The following is a 14360-nucleotide window of genomic DNA, read 5'->3' as shown; positions in this document are numbered from 1 at the left end:
ATGAAAACATACATAAAGCTCTATTTATGATTCCAGTCATGAAAATGCAACTTTTTTTCATGTTGGATCACGTTTTAGTCACAGTCCTCGTAAGGAGAATGAATGATGAACCGCATTAGCGGTTAGTCATATGATTTCTGCATGAAACCAGATTATTTATGGTTTCTGTGGTTAAAATTATGGTTTTGCGCCCATTCTGCGTAAAACCAAAGGGCATGTTCCACGACCTACAAACTTGAATTGAGTCTGTTTTCCGTTTTTCAAAGTCATGATACAAAGAAGCCTAGATTTTTAAGGCCGTTCATCATACCGTCCCTTTTTCTGTGAAGTGGCAGATTGGTTAATTAATGAAACTACATAAAGCACAAGGTGTTCAGACAACACCTAGCCTACAATTAAACATTTAAAAATGTCTGATATGCTTATCCTACCGTCTGTACCTTATTTGTCAGTTGTAATAAAAAAAAAACACACAAAAAAGCCGACAGTAAACAAGATGTCTGAGACATTAAAAGCACAACACAAGAAAGAGAACACTACGTGCTATAGGCCTACTTACGTTTAATTATACAGGCATGACGCTTCAGAAATGCATGCATCTCTATCATTTCGCCATCGTATTTTTTAGTCGTGGTAACACTTTACACAATAATATCTTTTAAACATTAACAATAAATTTTCCATTATACGATTATTAACAGATCATTAATGTCCACTTAAATAATTACAAAGGTCATAAAACCGATTTCCAGTTTCATAAATGAATGTAGCCTACATGGTAGCCTAACGTTTGTATGATGCAGTCTTTAAGTTAGCCTACTATAAATTGTTACCCAAAACTTTAATGATCAGTTATGAGTAACTGACCACTATGTACGTAGAGCACATAAAACGACAATTATCTATTTTCACTTTTTCATTGTATTTATTCCATCTGATTTATGGCAACCTAAAAAGCCTTTAAATCCTCATGACGGATAATATAATTTTTCACACCTAATTTCTGCTTGATGCTTTGGCATCGGCTGAACGATTTCCAGCCAACTTCCCAGAATAAACATCAACAACACGTGTTTTCAGTAGGACTTACAGGAAATAAATTCTTCCAGAAAACATCTGATGCTGGTAAACTCGAGACCACCAGAAACACAGCGTCCCAGCAGACATAGGCTACCTGAGACCATGCAAACCATTTCACATGCTAATTGAATTTGTGGTCTAAGAGACAAAAGCATAAAATAAACATTCTATTGCTTCGTCTGTCACGTGGAAGTTGAGTTTAAATAGTCTAAATTCGAATGGACCTTAACTTTTAATGTGTTAGCCTAAAGGCTATTTATGTGGATATTTTACATGCAATATTACATAAAGTCGTTACACGGTCTGAAAGAACGATAATATGTAGGCTATTGGTACGAAAAAGAAACCAAAACCGCGGGAAGGTGGAATCTGGGAGGGAACATGTTAAATGCCGCTTTGAAATACCGTCGCTCTGTAATTTGCATATACCTGTAGGAACCTCTTGGGGTTTTTCTTGGCTTACGTCTGATGTCTTTGTTTGCTCTGTCGATTCTTGTTGTGACCGACTATGCCTAAAGCTCAAGGCTTTATTTCAGTAGTCACCCCCTCCTTCGCTGTAGTCTATCTTGTTATCTGCCAACAGAATACTAATAAAATCCAGTGACTCCAACATGTCTGCTCGCCGGTCGCCTCCTACAGCCTCTTTGCACGCAGCCCTACCAGGCTTATGCATGCAAACACATCACAAAATAACGTCTGTCTGACTTAACCCTTTCCTAAGAGTCCAAACAGTGCGATATCATTGCAAACCTTAGATTTGTAAATCATTTGAAAAGGAATTTAGCAAATTCGTTAAGATAGATAGGCTGTGAAGGAAAGACAAACAGAGGAAATGTTGAAATATTTTCAATTCGCATTTATTCATTTTGACAGCATAACAATAGAACTACTACAACAATAGATAATAATAATAATAAAAAAATGGTTCGAGCACCCGCGTGCAGTCTCTGTCTTAAGTAACACGAATTTAGTGGTTCTGCTTTATTTAAACACATATGTACAGCTTTCAACATTTTGTACAAGTCTATATAACTTATGTCCTGAGTCTCTGACGCGCGCGACACCAGCCCACACTGTGGGTGGTGAGGCTGATAACGAAACAAATTGGGGTTCAATCGTTCTTTAAAAACATTTTAATATTCGCCTCAATGAACAAAACATGAAAATAAAGAAAGTCATAAAACATAATAATTTAAAACCACTCTAAACCTCCTTTACATTGTTTCACCTACACCTATGTGCATATGAGTAGCCGGGACACATTGAAACATTGTTATTATTAATATTACACTACTGTTATTTCAACACAAAGCATTCATATATCGACATATACGCGTTTAAACAGTACACAGAACGCCAACACATGTGTGCTGTCCCACTCCAGATACTCGCGGAGCATCTCTCAGCTTATTTATATTGAGTTTTTCAAAAGTCTTCCTCTTATATTAAACTCTTCCATCAGTGTCTATTAATACACGGCCCCCACGCTCTGAGGTGGTCCTGGGTGGTGCACTGGATGCTGTAAATGTGATCCCTGCTGCTACCAGTGATTGCTGTAATCTTCCATGTAGGGGGGTGTTGAACTGAGGGGTGTCTGGGGGATCTGCCCCCGGTTGACCTGGCTAGAGTGCGCGTTATTGTCCCAAACAGCCGGGGATGGAGGCGAGTTGCAGGCCATGGAGTCGCTGGCGTTCGGGCTGTGCTCCAGCGGAACCTCGCCGTTCTTGTAAAGTTTCTTGAACTTGGATCTCCGATTCTGGAACCAGATTTTGACCTGTTCAAAAAATTGAAAATAAATAAATGAGTAAATTGCTGCCTAACGATTTGGAAAACTAAAGTCGTGCTACAGTTTCTACTTTGAACTGGTTACGACAGGTTTGAGGGGATATAACAACACGTTGGGAGATCTTGGTAGCTACATTGTTTATGTACTTTTTTACATATAAAAAACAACACGGTTTGATAATTTCAGTAATATTTCAGAAACATAGATTACAAGTTACATTTCAAAGCACGTTCACCTTTTGATAACTAGAAAACTAGGGGTAACTTCTGATCATTTTTGACCTTTTATTTTGCATGTAACATAATTATACTTATACAGATCAATTAATATGCGACAAACACTTTGTGTACACACAAACACAAAGACAGACAGCGCCATGAAAATACCTTAAGGCTTCATTTATAAAATGAATATAATTTTTAAATCCTCAACAACCCCCAAATGATTTAAAACAGTCGCTGTGTAATGTATAAACGCTGATATTTTGAATCAAATCATTAAATAATTTATGAAGAAAACTGAGATGAAAATTTCTTAAATGAATAGAAGCAAAGATGTCATTAGAAAATAATGATGGCAATATTTTTGACAGTGCGCATATTGCACATATTTTTGCAGACAAAAATAAGACGTCGATTTGTAATTTCCTGTAAGCTATAACACTTTGCATGAGGAAAAAATAACGAAATAAAGTGATTTACAAATATTTTCGTTGCAAATACTGCAAATAAATAACTATTATTAATGTATTATTATTAATGTATTACTTACGGTGGTAAAAATATGAGCAATAACATTTCAACACATCTGACATGAGAAATGCTTTATGACCTGATAAGATTGCTATTTATCCTTATCTCAGTGTGCTCAGTGTCAGCGATAGCTGTGCTTTAAGCTGTAAATGCAATAATGTCAGGTGGCAGCCCATTAATTATGTTAAGAGTGTTGTAAATGAATTAGCGCTCCAGTGTTACCTGTGTCTGCGTGAGCCCCAGCTGAGCGGCGAGCTCGGCTCTCTCCGGCAGCGCCAGATACTGCGCCTTCTGGAAGCGGCGCTGCAGCGCGGCGAGCTGGTAACTCGAGTAAATGGTGCGCGGCTTGCGGATTTTCTTGGGTTTTCCGTTTACCATCCGAACTTCAGTCTCTAGTTCCTCTTTGACTGGAAAGAATAAAAGTATAGACCACGTTATGGCAAAGTGGGTTGGTTACAGGACCTAAAAGAAAGCCGAAAACCGACTGGTTTCATTTTGGCATCGTGACGCAAATTAAAAAGTCACTGAAATTCATGAATTAAACAAATCTTCCTCTTGAGAATTAAACAAGCGACATCAGATGAGTAAAATAAAATGTATGTCAGCCGTGGTAGGCAGTACCTATATCAGAAAAAGAAATGCTAGTTTGACAAATAGCTAAATATGCTATAGTTAAATCATCTTCAAGTTTGTAGGAATGGCTGTAAGCATATCTAGTGATTTATAGGTCTACTTCAACAATAAAATATAACGTGACATCTAGCCTAGACTCAGCACTATGTAATAAAGATTAATCGCGTTACATATGCAAAAAAAAATGTCTTAATTGTTTTACAGCGACCGCGAATGTCTTGTGATAGAGGCAACTTTCTACCCTGCTAAAATAGATTTAATGTGTAACAACCCTTTAACTAAATGACTTCAGTGCGATAATAATACAATTAAATGTTCAAAATAATAATAATAGTGATAATAATAACAATAATAATAATGTTTTTTTTAAAAGAGAATCGCGAACTTATGCTTCTCAGTTGGCTAATGGAGCCTTCAAAACACTTTTTTTTTTACAATTTTATCATCTTTAGAAGATGCCTATTTTACCGATATTAAGAAGAAAAATTCTGCCGATTATTATTATTTTTGAACTGCATATAGCCTACCTCTGGCATATTTAAAAATAATAATAATAAAAATGCTTCAAAATCTCACCTCCGCTTTGAGGTGGCGTCTGCAGGTCTCTGTTGTAATGTCCATACTGTCTGTAAGTATTGTAAGGGTACTCTGTCTTAGTGGGGTAAGGTCCGGCTGATGCCCCCATCCCTGCCAGATTAAACTGATGATATGAATTCATGTGTTGAGGGTATGGAGGACTCTGGTAGTACTCGTGATGGCTGCTGTAATAACCCATGTCTGTAGCCGAAGACTCTGGAAGAGTCGGAGAGTCCTTGGAAGTCGGATGGCAACTCATAGAGCCTGAAAGATCGGTTGAAAAACCGGGTATCTTCCTGTCATATGTCGGTCCACTCATCCTTTAGAGTGGGGGATCAAAAAAGCAACAACGATCTTCCACTTTATTTCCAGGGCAGACTTGAACAAAACATGCAGACGTTTAGTTCAGGACGCTGCCTGTTACACAAAATCCTAGACGCGCTGTTTCTCGAACTCCCTCGGTAGAAGCACTGGAGGTAAATGGCAGGGATCTAGTATGAGAAACTCTGAATTATAGGGCACATGGGTGGACACTCGGCTGCTATTGGCTCCTCGCTTCTCTGTTTCTTTTTTTCTCTCTCTCTCTCTCCAGCCCTGAGGGCGAAGCAAAGGCTGTTCTCCGCCTCGCGCCTTAACGTCTCCAAACTTTCAGCATTTGTGGATTTGGGCTTTTATAGTGATAATGAAGATATATTAATGAAGATTATTAGAGCTGCAGTGGAGTAGGTTGCGTGTATGTGTAAGTTTAATTCTAGTTTCATGTACATTCTGTTATTTAATATGACTGAATGCACTAAGTGTATCACACACCCTTAAAAATAAATGTTCAAATTAGAAAGAAAAACTTTATAAAATAACTGTTTTAATTTTCCCAACGAGTTGTATGAAACAAACCAGTTTAACAGTGCTTTAAAGAACGAGAAACCAATACATATATCTGAAGAAGCAGTAATGGAACGTAATGGAACTTTTGAACCATCCAGCAAACTTAAATTAGTTCTTGTCCAGAAAATGGTTCTTTGGTGTACCAAAGCTGTTGCAAAGAACTATTCAGTAATATTGTAATATATTCGTGTATGTGGAAGGCCAGACGTGGCTGTTTTAAATATTAAATGCATAAACAATAATTGATTTGTAAATGTAGTGAAAACCACTGTACTGCGCGACACGTTCTGATCCCATCAGTTTGCTCTTTTCTGATTCAGAGTGGCTTTGGTGAAAGAGGCTGGAGGAGTTTATCGGGTCCACTGATCACCCCCGAGGCTCTCACTGGTGTGCCCTCTTTATTAGGACAGGGCGTGGTACCAGAAGTACGTCTTAACCTCTAGCACCCAAATAACCTTTATCAGCCACTGCCCTGTAAATGTAAACGAGGAATAGAGGATAGGACGACATGTTTACTGCTGCTCGTTATCAATTGTCAGTAGCATATGCAAATGGTGTGCAGCTGAAGGTGCTGGTTGACGGTAAACGTGCTCCTCCCTGTGTGAACTTCTGCCGCAAGATATCGGTTTGTCACATACCTGATGTGCACAGTCGTAGCTTGTAGTCAAATTCCATAAAGTCTTCTGAGAGACATGCAAACCATTCTTGAGATCTGGAACATTCTGTCCAATTTGAGTTTCTGGTCTGGTAGTTTTATTAAAATATAAAATAATCGTCCGATTTTTTATTTTGTCAGTCAATCGGCTTTGCAGAGCTAATGCATCAAACACTTTCAAATTACCATCATTACTTACTGTATTTCTTTTAAATGGGTAGAGTGTTCATACATTCTCATTTAACAGTAAAATCTAGATTTATTGGATACATAATGTGACATTAATATTGTTTTGTGGCAGCTGTGTTTTCAATTTAAAATCCTGCGGGTGAAGTAATGGTACAGTCTTTGGTAGTTTTGGTGTGACACTGCCTCCTTATGGCTATAGTGCAATAATTCATTACTGTTCCTGATTGAAATTAGTTCGAATTATATTCCTCCTTAAGTACAGGAGACTGAATTATTGTATGAAAGATCCCATTTCTGCTGAAGGCCTTTATTTGCAGGAGAGCCCTGATTTTAAAATCAATAAGCATAGTCTTTTAACTACCTTCATATTTTAATTTATTACATTTAATTTATATGTATTATTCTTTATTAAGAATGATCTTTGTTAATAGTTAATGATGTCCTATTTATTGGTCAGTTTAAAAAAATATTTGTATTATTATTATTATTACTAATCTACCTCACTACACAGTAAAAACCAGAGTTATCATGGTAAAACATAAAAATATACTTTTTTTAATGTTACTTGGAATTCAATAAATGTTATGTGAAATATAATAAAAAAATATATTTTAATTCAGCTAGTTGCCATGGTAAAATTATTATTTTCAATTAGTTTAACTTCGTTTATGTAAAATAATAAACTTAAACTTAACAATAACTTAAAACTGAATTTATTCATTTTTATTATATACACGTTAAAAACTAACATTAACAAATTCAAATGACAAAAACACACAACAAAATTACTACAGCTAACCTAAATGAAAATGAATAATACAAAAATAAAAACGAATTCAAAATTTTCTCAATTATGCAAACATAACACTGGCAGAAACATTTTTTAAACAGCACTAAAAAACATGATTGGAGTTCATCATTGGAAAACACTATTTATTTATTTATTTATTTATTTATTTATTTATTTATTTATTTATTTATTTATTTATTTGTACATCAAAATGTAATGTTTAAAATTTAATATAGGCTGTAATTTCCTTGTAATTATCTGTGAAATTTACTAACAATTTTTGAGTTACAATTTTTTAAATTAAATCCTACACCCAATTATTTTCAGTGTACATTGTTACAAACACACACACACACACACACACACACACATACACAAGAATAGAATAAAATAGAATTTTATTTATTTATTTACTATTATTTTTATTTCTATATTATTTAAGCTAGGTCTCAGGGTTTTTTATATATATATATATAGTTTTTCTATATGTAGATCATTGGTCACCAGACAGCCCTGGAGTTCCAACCCTAATTAAACACATGCACCTGAATCAGCTAATCAAGGTCTCACTGTAGGTATACTTGAAACTTCCCGGCAGGTGTGTTGAGGAAAGCTGGATCTAAACTCTGCAGGACACCAGCCCTCCAGGACTGAGTTTGGTGACCCCTGATGTACCGTAGACTGTAAAAAATGTGTGATGTAATACTCTAATCAGCAGGTGGCGCCAGTAACGCAGTTTCTCTGTAATCTCACCAGCACTGTTTTATTGTAAGAGTTTTAATTCAGGAACTATGAATTATGCTTTATCATTATAAGGAAATTTATGATATTAAGGCATAGTGGTTGTTTCTGTTGTAGACTTATTTGTTCCATTACATTTAAGAACATGAGTAAAAAAAATCCTTTCCCTTCTTTACATCGGTGTGGCTGTTATCTGAGTAAAGTAAATACACACACACACACACACACACACACAAACGTTAGCGCGCGCCTGGAATGAGACTGGCAGATGATTAAAGATACATTGTTCACACTTTCCCTTTCTCAGGAAATCAGAGCTGGGGATTTCTCTGATAAATCATGAGCCATGACATGTTAAAAAACGCAACACAGACTCTTTTGAAAGTCCTGGGTGCTCTCGTAGATCTTCTTTGTTTGATGTCGGAAGTGTGTAAACCTCTCATTTGTGGCCTGGCCCAAGCATTGAAGTTCTCCGGGAAAGCCTGCAATTACATGATGAGTGTACAGTTGCACTGGTCAGTCAGGTTGAGCGCAGTCTTTTGTTGGCACGATTACAAATGGTTCCGTCTTTCCTCAAAGTGCGTAATTTCCATTAAGCGCTCGCAAATCCGCCGGAAAATGCGCGCAGCTGCGGCCTTTGGAAGGTAATGGGTGTTAAATTGTTGATGAATTATTAAGCAGTGCTGTTCAGATGAAAACAGTCTCTCTGGATGCTTTAGAAATATAAAACTTTCTCCAAAGTAGGCTACATAATACATGCATGAAATATATTAGATTACAATGACAATACGTTTTAGTTAGGCTATTGTAAATGTTGTCTACATATGTCTGTATTTACATATGTATACGTATGGCTTTTCGAAATTTTCTCTATAATAATGCGTTAAAAAGTGTGTAAAAAGTAGAAGTGAGTTGTTCTTCCTTATCTAACTAATGAAGGGAGGACGAGAGGAAGTTTGGTTGCAAAGGCAGGCAACAATAGCCCTCCCACTTGTGCTTTTCCCTCTCTTTTTTCTTTGAGTAAATCATCAGAGAGCTCTCTGGGGATGATGAAGTTCAAGGTTCCCCACACAGACTGAACAACAGGAGCTCTGCACGTCTCTCAGAGCGCGCTCATGAGGGAAGCATCCCTCAGTCTCTGAGCTAGTGTAACGCGAGGGTTCGGTATGTGGTGGTAGATCACTCTTTATAATAATGAACAGCAGAATGGAGACAGAAGACTTCAGTCAAGCGGCACTTTTACTGAACACCGTCACATCAACAACACTTTCTTCAACACAGCCTTTCACGTGACATCACTAACCAATCAGAAGCAAGGACTTAGACTGAGATAAACGTGAGTGAATCAGATAGGCAGCTTCAGCAGAATATCCTTACTGCATTAAATATGTAAACACATAAAGGTGTAAATAATTAACTGACTAAACATTGTAAATATACTTCTAGTATCTTAACTCAAATATAAATCATATTAAATTCTAAGCATTACAACTTTCCAACATAAAATATGAACTCCACTTCTAAACCTTACACTAGCATTAATTCAGCTATGAAGATATTTGAGAAATGTATACAACATAAAATATGTTATATCTTTTAAATGAATTAACCCAACTGGAAAACAACATATATATATATATATATATATATATATATATATATATATATATATATAGTACAGACCAAAAGTTTGGACACACCTCATTCAAAGAGTTTTCTTTATTTTCATGAGTATGAAAATTGTAGATTCACACTGAAGGCATCAAAACTATGAATTAACACATGTGGAATTATATATGGAATTCTATACATAACAAAAAAAGTGTGAAACAACTGAAAATATGTCATATTCTAGGTTCTTCAAAGTAGCCACCTTTTGCTTTGATTACTGCTTTGCACACTCTTGCCATTCTCTTGATGAGCTTCAAGAGGTAGTCACCTGAAATGGTCTTCCAACAGTCTTGAAGGAGTTCCCCGAGAGATGCTTAGCACGTGTTGGCCCTTTTGCCTTCTGTCTGCAGTCCAGCTCACCCCTAAACCATCTCGATTGGGTTCAGGTCCGGTGACTGTGGAGGCCAGGTCATCTGGCGCAGCACCCCATCACTCTCCTTCTTGCTCAAATAGCCCTTGATGCCTTCAGTGTGACTCATAGTCATGAAAATAAAGAAAACTCTTTGAATGAGAAGGTGTGTCCAAACTTTTGGTCTGTACTGTATAAATATATATATATATATATATATATATATATATATATATATATATATATATATATATATATATATATATATATATATATATATATATATATATATATATATATATATATTCAGTTCATTTGTTTTAATAAACTTTCAAAAAGCATGTTTTTATTGTTTTTTGTGTTAGTTAGCTGTATTATGTGGTTATTATTTAATCAAAACAATCCAACTGCAATTTGATTGTGATTAATTGGAATGCAGGATTAAACAAAAAATTGTTAAAAACAAAGTTATCTACACTTCATATATGTATGAATGTATGTATGTATGTATATGTTTGTGTGTGTGTGTCTAATGAACATAAAATGGTGAAATTGTGGACTATTGGTCAGTTAAAAGATTGGATGGCAAATACTATATTTCACATAATTTTTTTGCCATTAAACAACAATAAAATAATTACATGTTCCATTTTTTTACTTGTTAAATTACTGTCAGTAGATATTTAATCATTCAAAATATATACCACACACACACAAATATATAATATTATTAATATTCTATATTTTTGAGCTCATATTTACAATATATTTACAAAATATAACATGCATGCTTCAGTATTTTATATAATATCTTCATGCTATTGAACTTTTTCACCCTTGTATTAGAAACATCAACAAAGAAAAAAAAGGAAAAAGAGGAGAACTTTATACTATACTTACTATATCTTTATGAAAGGGTCAAACTTGATGTGAAAGCAGAATCTTTAAGTGTTTCACATAGACATCTCTGCTGTTTCCAAATACAAATAATATCTGTTGGTGTTCTTTTTTCTTTTATTGACATCTTTGTTTCATTCATGCTGTAAGGTAGAGTGTTGTAAGGCTGCTGTGGGAGGCAGTGCTGGGGTTATGAGCTCAGTGCATGGGTGTTAAAGGAAAAGCCCCCAGTAATTCACTCCCAGAGGACCACAGCTGTCAAAGGAGTCAGTTAGCAAATGACTGCCAGCTGTGGCTGGATGTTGTGAATGAAGCCTTTGCTTGATGCCACAAAAATTGATTCACCCTTTTGCTTTTTTATCCACAAGCACATATGTAGAAAAATGACGAGTGTTTACCATCTGTTTACAGTAATCTAATAATTTCTGGGGATATTTTGCATCTCGTGCGTTAATCTTTAATCCCTTCATAAGTACAGCTGACCTCTGACCTTTAGCCTTACATCCTCTCCACCGAAGGATCCCAGTTCACAGCAGGTGCAGCTCTATACTGCTGCATGTGCTTCTGCAACAATAAATAACTCTGCTAGATTATAAATTCACTTCTTTAAGATCAGAAACTGATTTTTATTTTTTAAATAACATTTTTGGTGCTGTAAAACATCATTTCCATTACTCCTTAGAAACAATGTGTTTCTTTGGTTGCTCCTTCCCAAGAAATTAGTTTTTTTCATTTAAAGGAATATTTCACACCCCAAAAATAAACATTTGCTGCAAATTAACTCACACTCAAGCCATCCAAGATGAAGATGATTTTATTTCTTCATCAGAACAGATTTGGAGAAATGTTACATTACATCACTTGTTCAGCAATCTCTGCAGTGAATGAGTGCCATCACAATGAGAGTCCAAACAGCTGATAAAAACATCACAGTAATCCACAAGAAATCCAACATCTTGTGAAGTGAAAAACTGTCTCAGGTTAGGAATGTAACCATAGTTCCCTGAGTAGGGAACGAGACACTGCGTCCTCTAGTGGTCGCTTTGGGGAACACCTCGTCGTGACCCGTGTCTGAAGCATACATTCTTCGTCTGAAGCTTGCGTCCGAAGCACGGCAGGGAGCTAGAGGACGCAGTGTCTCGTTCCCTACTCAGGGAACTATGGTTACCTTCGTAACCTGAGACAGTTCCCTTTCGAGTGGGCTTCGAACTGCGTCCTCTAGGGGTCGCTTTGGGGAACAGTATACCCACGCCGCCATGCTGAGGGGAGTGCAGGCCAGAATCATGGCAAACACTAAGTACCAACTCAAAGGCCTAAGCTGCATACCCAGTTTATTTGTTAGGGCCTCGGCCCATGGTAGAGCTAAAGGCTTTGAATCAGGAGGGATTCCTTTAAAGGGATACGGCTAAGAACCCAGTATTTATACAAGGTCTTGCCTGTCACACAGGGGCTACCGCTTGTTCTCGCACAAGTTTGCTGAAGGAGCTGTCTCAACAGATCCCTGGTAGCAATACCCTGCTTAGATAGGTATTCGAGGATACATAAATGGAGTGGCGCCCAAGATGAACGGGGCTTTTCACCAACTCAAGAAAGGGCACGAAGCTTACCATAAAGGATTTTTAGAAAGAACGCAGAGCACTAGCGTGCGAACTTACCACGGTGTGGATTTCAGAAAGTGCGCAAAGACTTCACGTGCACACTTACCATAATATGGATTTTCAAAATACTGTTCTAAGGAGGGGCTCTCGTGGCACTCTGATTGAGCAGCTCACAGATGGAATGATGTATGTCAAAAAATATGATTTGAGAATATCAACTCGATCTGTGGAACTAATGGTGGAGCGCTCTAGGGAAAAAACAGAGAACGCAGTCTCATATGAGAGGAGAACTCAGAATTTAGAGTAGCGTACTCATACGTGACCCTTCCTGGAAAGGGGACCGCTGTAAAACTACTGCGAGAATCGCCCAGATATCCCTTTTATGTTGAGGGAAGCAATGCTTGAAGTGTATAAACAAATACACTCCGGCTGAATGTAGCCAAAGGAACCAATGTCTAACCATCTCGAAAAGGGAACGAAGCTGAGCACGTAACCCTTACCGTACAAGATTTCAGAAAAGTGTGTAGAGTCTTGCGTGCACACTTACCACTTTAGGAAGTACACAGAGCATAGCGTGTGTACTTAGAGGTTCTGCAGAGGCGCTGAACCGCACGCGAGAGGCAAGCTCCAATTTTACAAACCTCTGGCGAGGGGAGCATCACCTGAGGCAGTATATACAGGAAGAATTCTGTAACTACCACCTCCACCTGCCCGCTGGATGTGACAGCGCATATAAGCTGCCAAGAGGCCCCATCAGGGTGACCTTACCGGACATTCATGAAATCCCCTGCAGTGCTGTGTTCTAGTTCTGATGATCAGCGAGGATCCCGCAGAAGCCTGTGATCTCGGCCGCCTAATACCAGAGCACGAGTCCGGAAGGTCGGTGCTGACGGGTGTTAGTAAATGCCATGACTGAGCACTGTAAAAGAGACTCACAGAGTGTTAGTAGACACATAACCATCAGCAATTTAACCCATAAGTATATACAGAAAGGGTTACATACTCACCCACCCTCCTGTACTGGAGCCCCGCTCACGGGGCGCCTCCTTATAGTCCGGACCATCAGTAAGGTGGTTACTATGAATATAGAACCAACCAAATACATCATAGGTCCAGCATAGGAGACTGTTATGTGAGAAATTTTTCCACCTAACCTCAATCAGGTGGAGAGCTGGTGGTTACAGGGTAATTAGGCAAGCGAGGATAAGAGCAGAAGTTAAAAACATCCAAAGGGCCTGCCTCGTCTGAATCACATCCCTCAGGTCCTGCTTACCTCCTCGTGACCCATGATTTCTCTTGCCCCTCCCACAGGTGGGGGAGGAGCACGAGCCACAACACTAGCCTTCTGCGCCGTCTTTGATCCTCAGAACGAGTCGGGCCAGGACCCCTATGTTGTCCTTTATCCAGGTCCTTCAACAGGTCAGCATGATAGGCCTGAAGCACTGCCATCGTGTGCAACGAAGCCACAGCCTGACCTGCTGCTGTGTATGATCTGCCATTTAAGTGGGATGTATCCTGGAGGGGCTTAGATGGCAAAGAGGGAGATTTAAGAGAGGATGTTTCCCCCACAGAGAGATAGCTAGCCAGCGTTTCTTCTACAGGGGGCATCTTCTCATAGCCATTTTCGCGCATGCCCTCGATGTTAGCATAACTCGTATGCTGAAACCGATGGATGTGAGAAGAAAATTGCCTCTTCCATTCTTTTTTGACTTCTGCATGTAAGTCAGGCAAGAATGGAAGGCTCCCCTGGGCTGGAGG

The 14360-nt window shown here is 37.9% G+C and overlaps 1 protein-coding gene across 1 annotated transcript; it reads right to left on the bottom strand.

Moving 5' to 3' along the window:
• Positions 1-1921: 1921 nt before the first annotated feature.
• On the bottom strand, positions 1922-5321 carry LOC132121998 (homeobox protein Dlx3b-like). The gene is made up of 3 exons (XM_059531788.1): positions 4828-5321; positions 3841-4025; positions 1922-2854 (listed from the first exon to the last, which is right to left on the bottom strand). Exons 1-3 carry the CDS (start codon positions 5144-5146, stop codon positions 2621-2623), a joined length of 738 nt encoding a protein of 245 aa, XP_059387771.1. The 5' UTR covers positions 5147-5321; the 3' UTR covers positions 1922-2620.
• Positions 5322-14360: the final 9039 nt, after the last annotated feature.

The sequence above is a fragment of the Carassius carassius genome, chromosome 40, assembly GCF_963082965.1.
Source record: "Carassius carassius chromosome 40, fCarCar2.1, whole genome shotgun sequence".
NCBI classification, from domain to species: Eukaryota; Metazoa; Chordata; class Actinopteri; order Cypriniformes; family Cyprinidae; genus Carassius; species Carassius carassius.
This window is presented reverse-complemented; position numbering and strand designations above follow the sequence as displayed.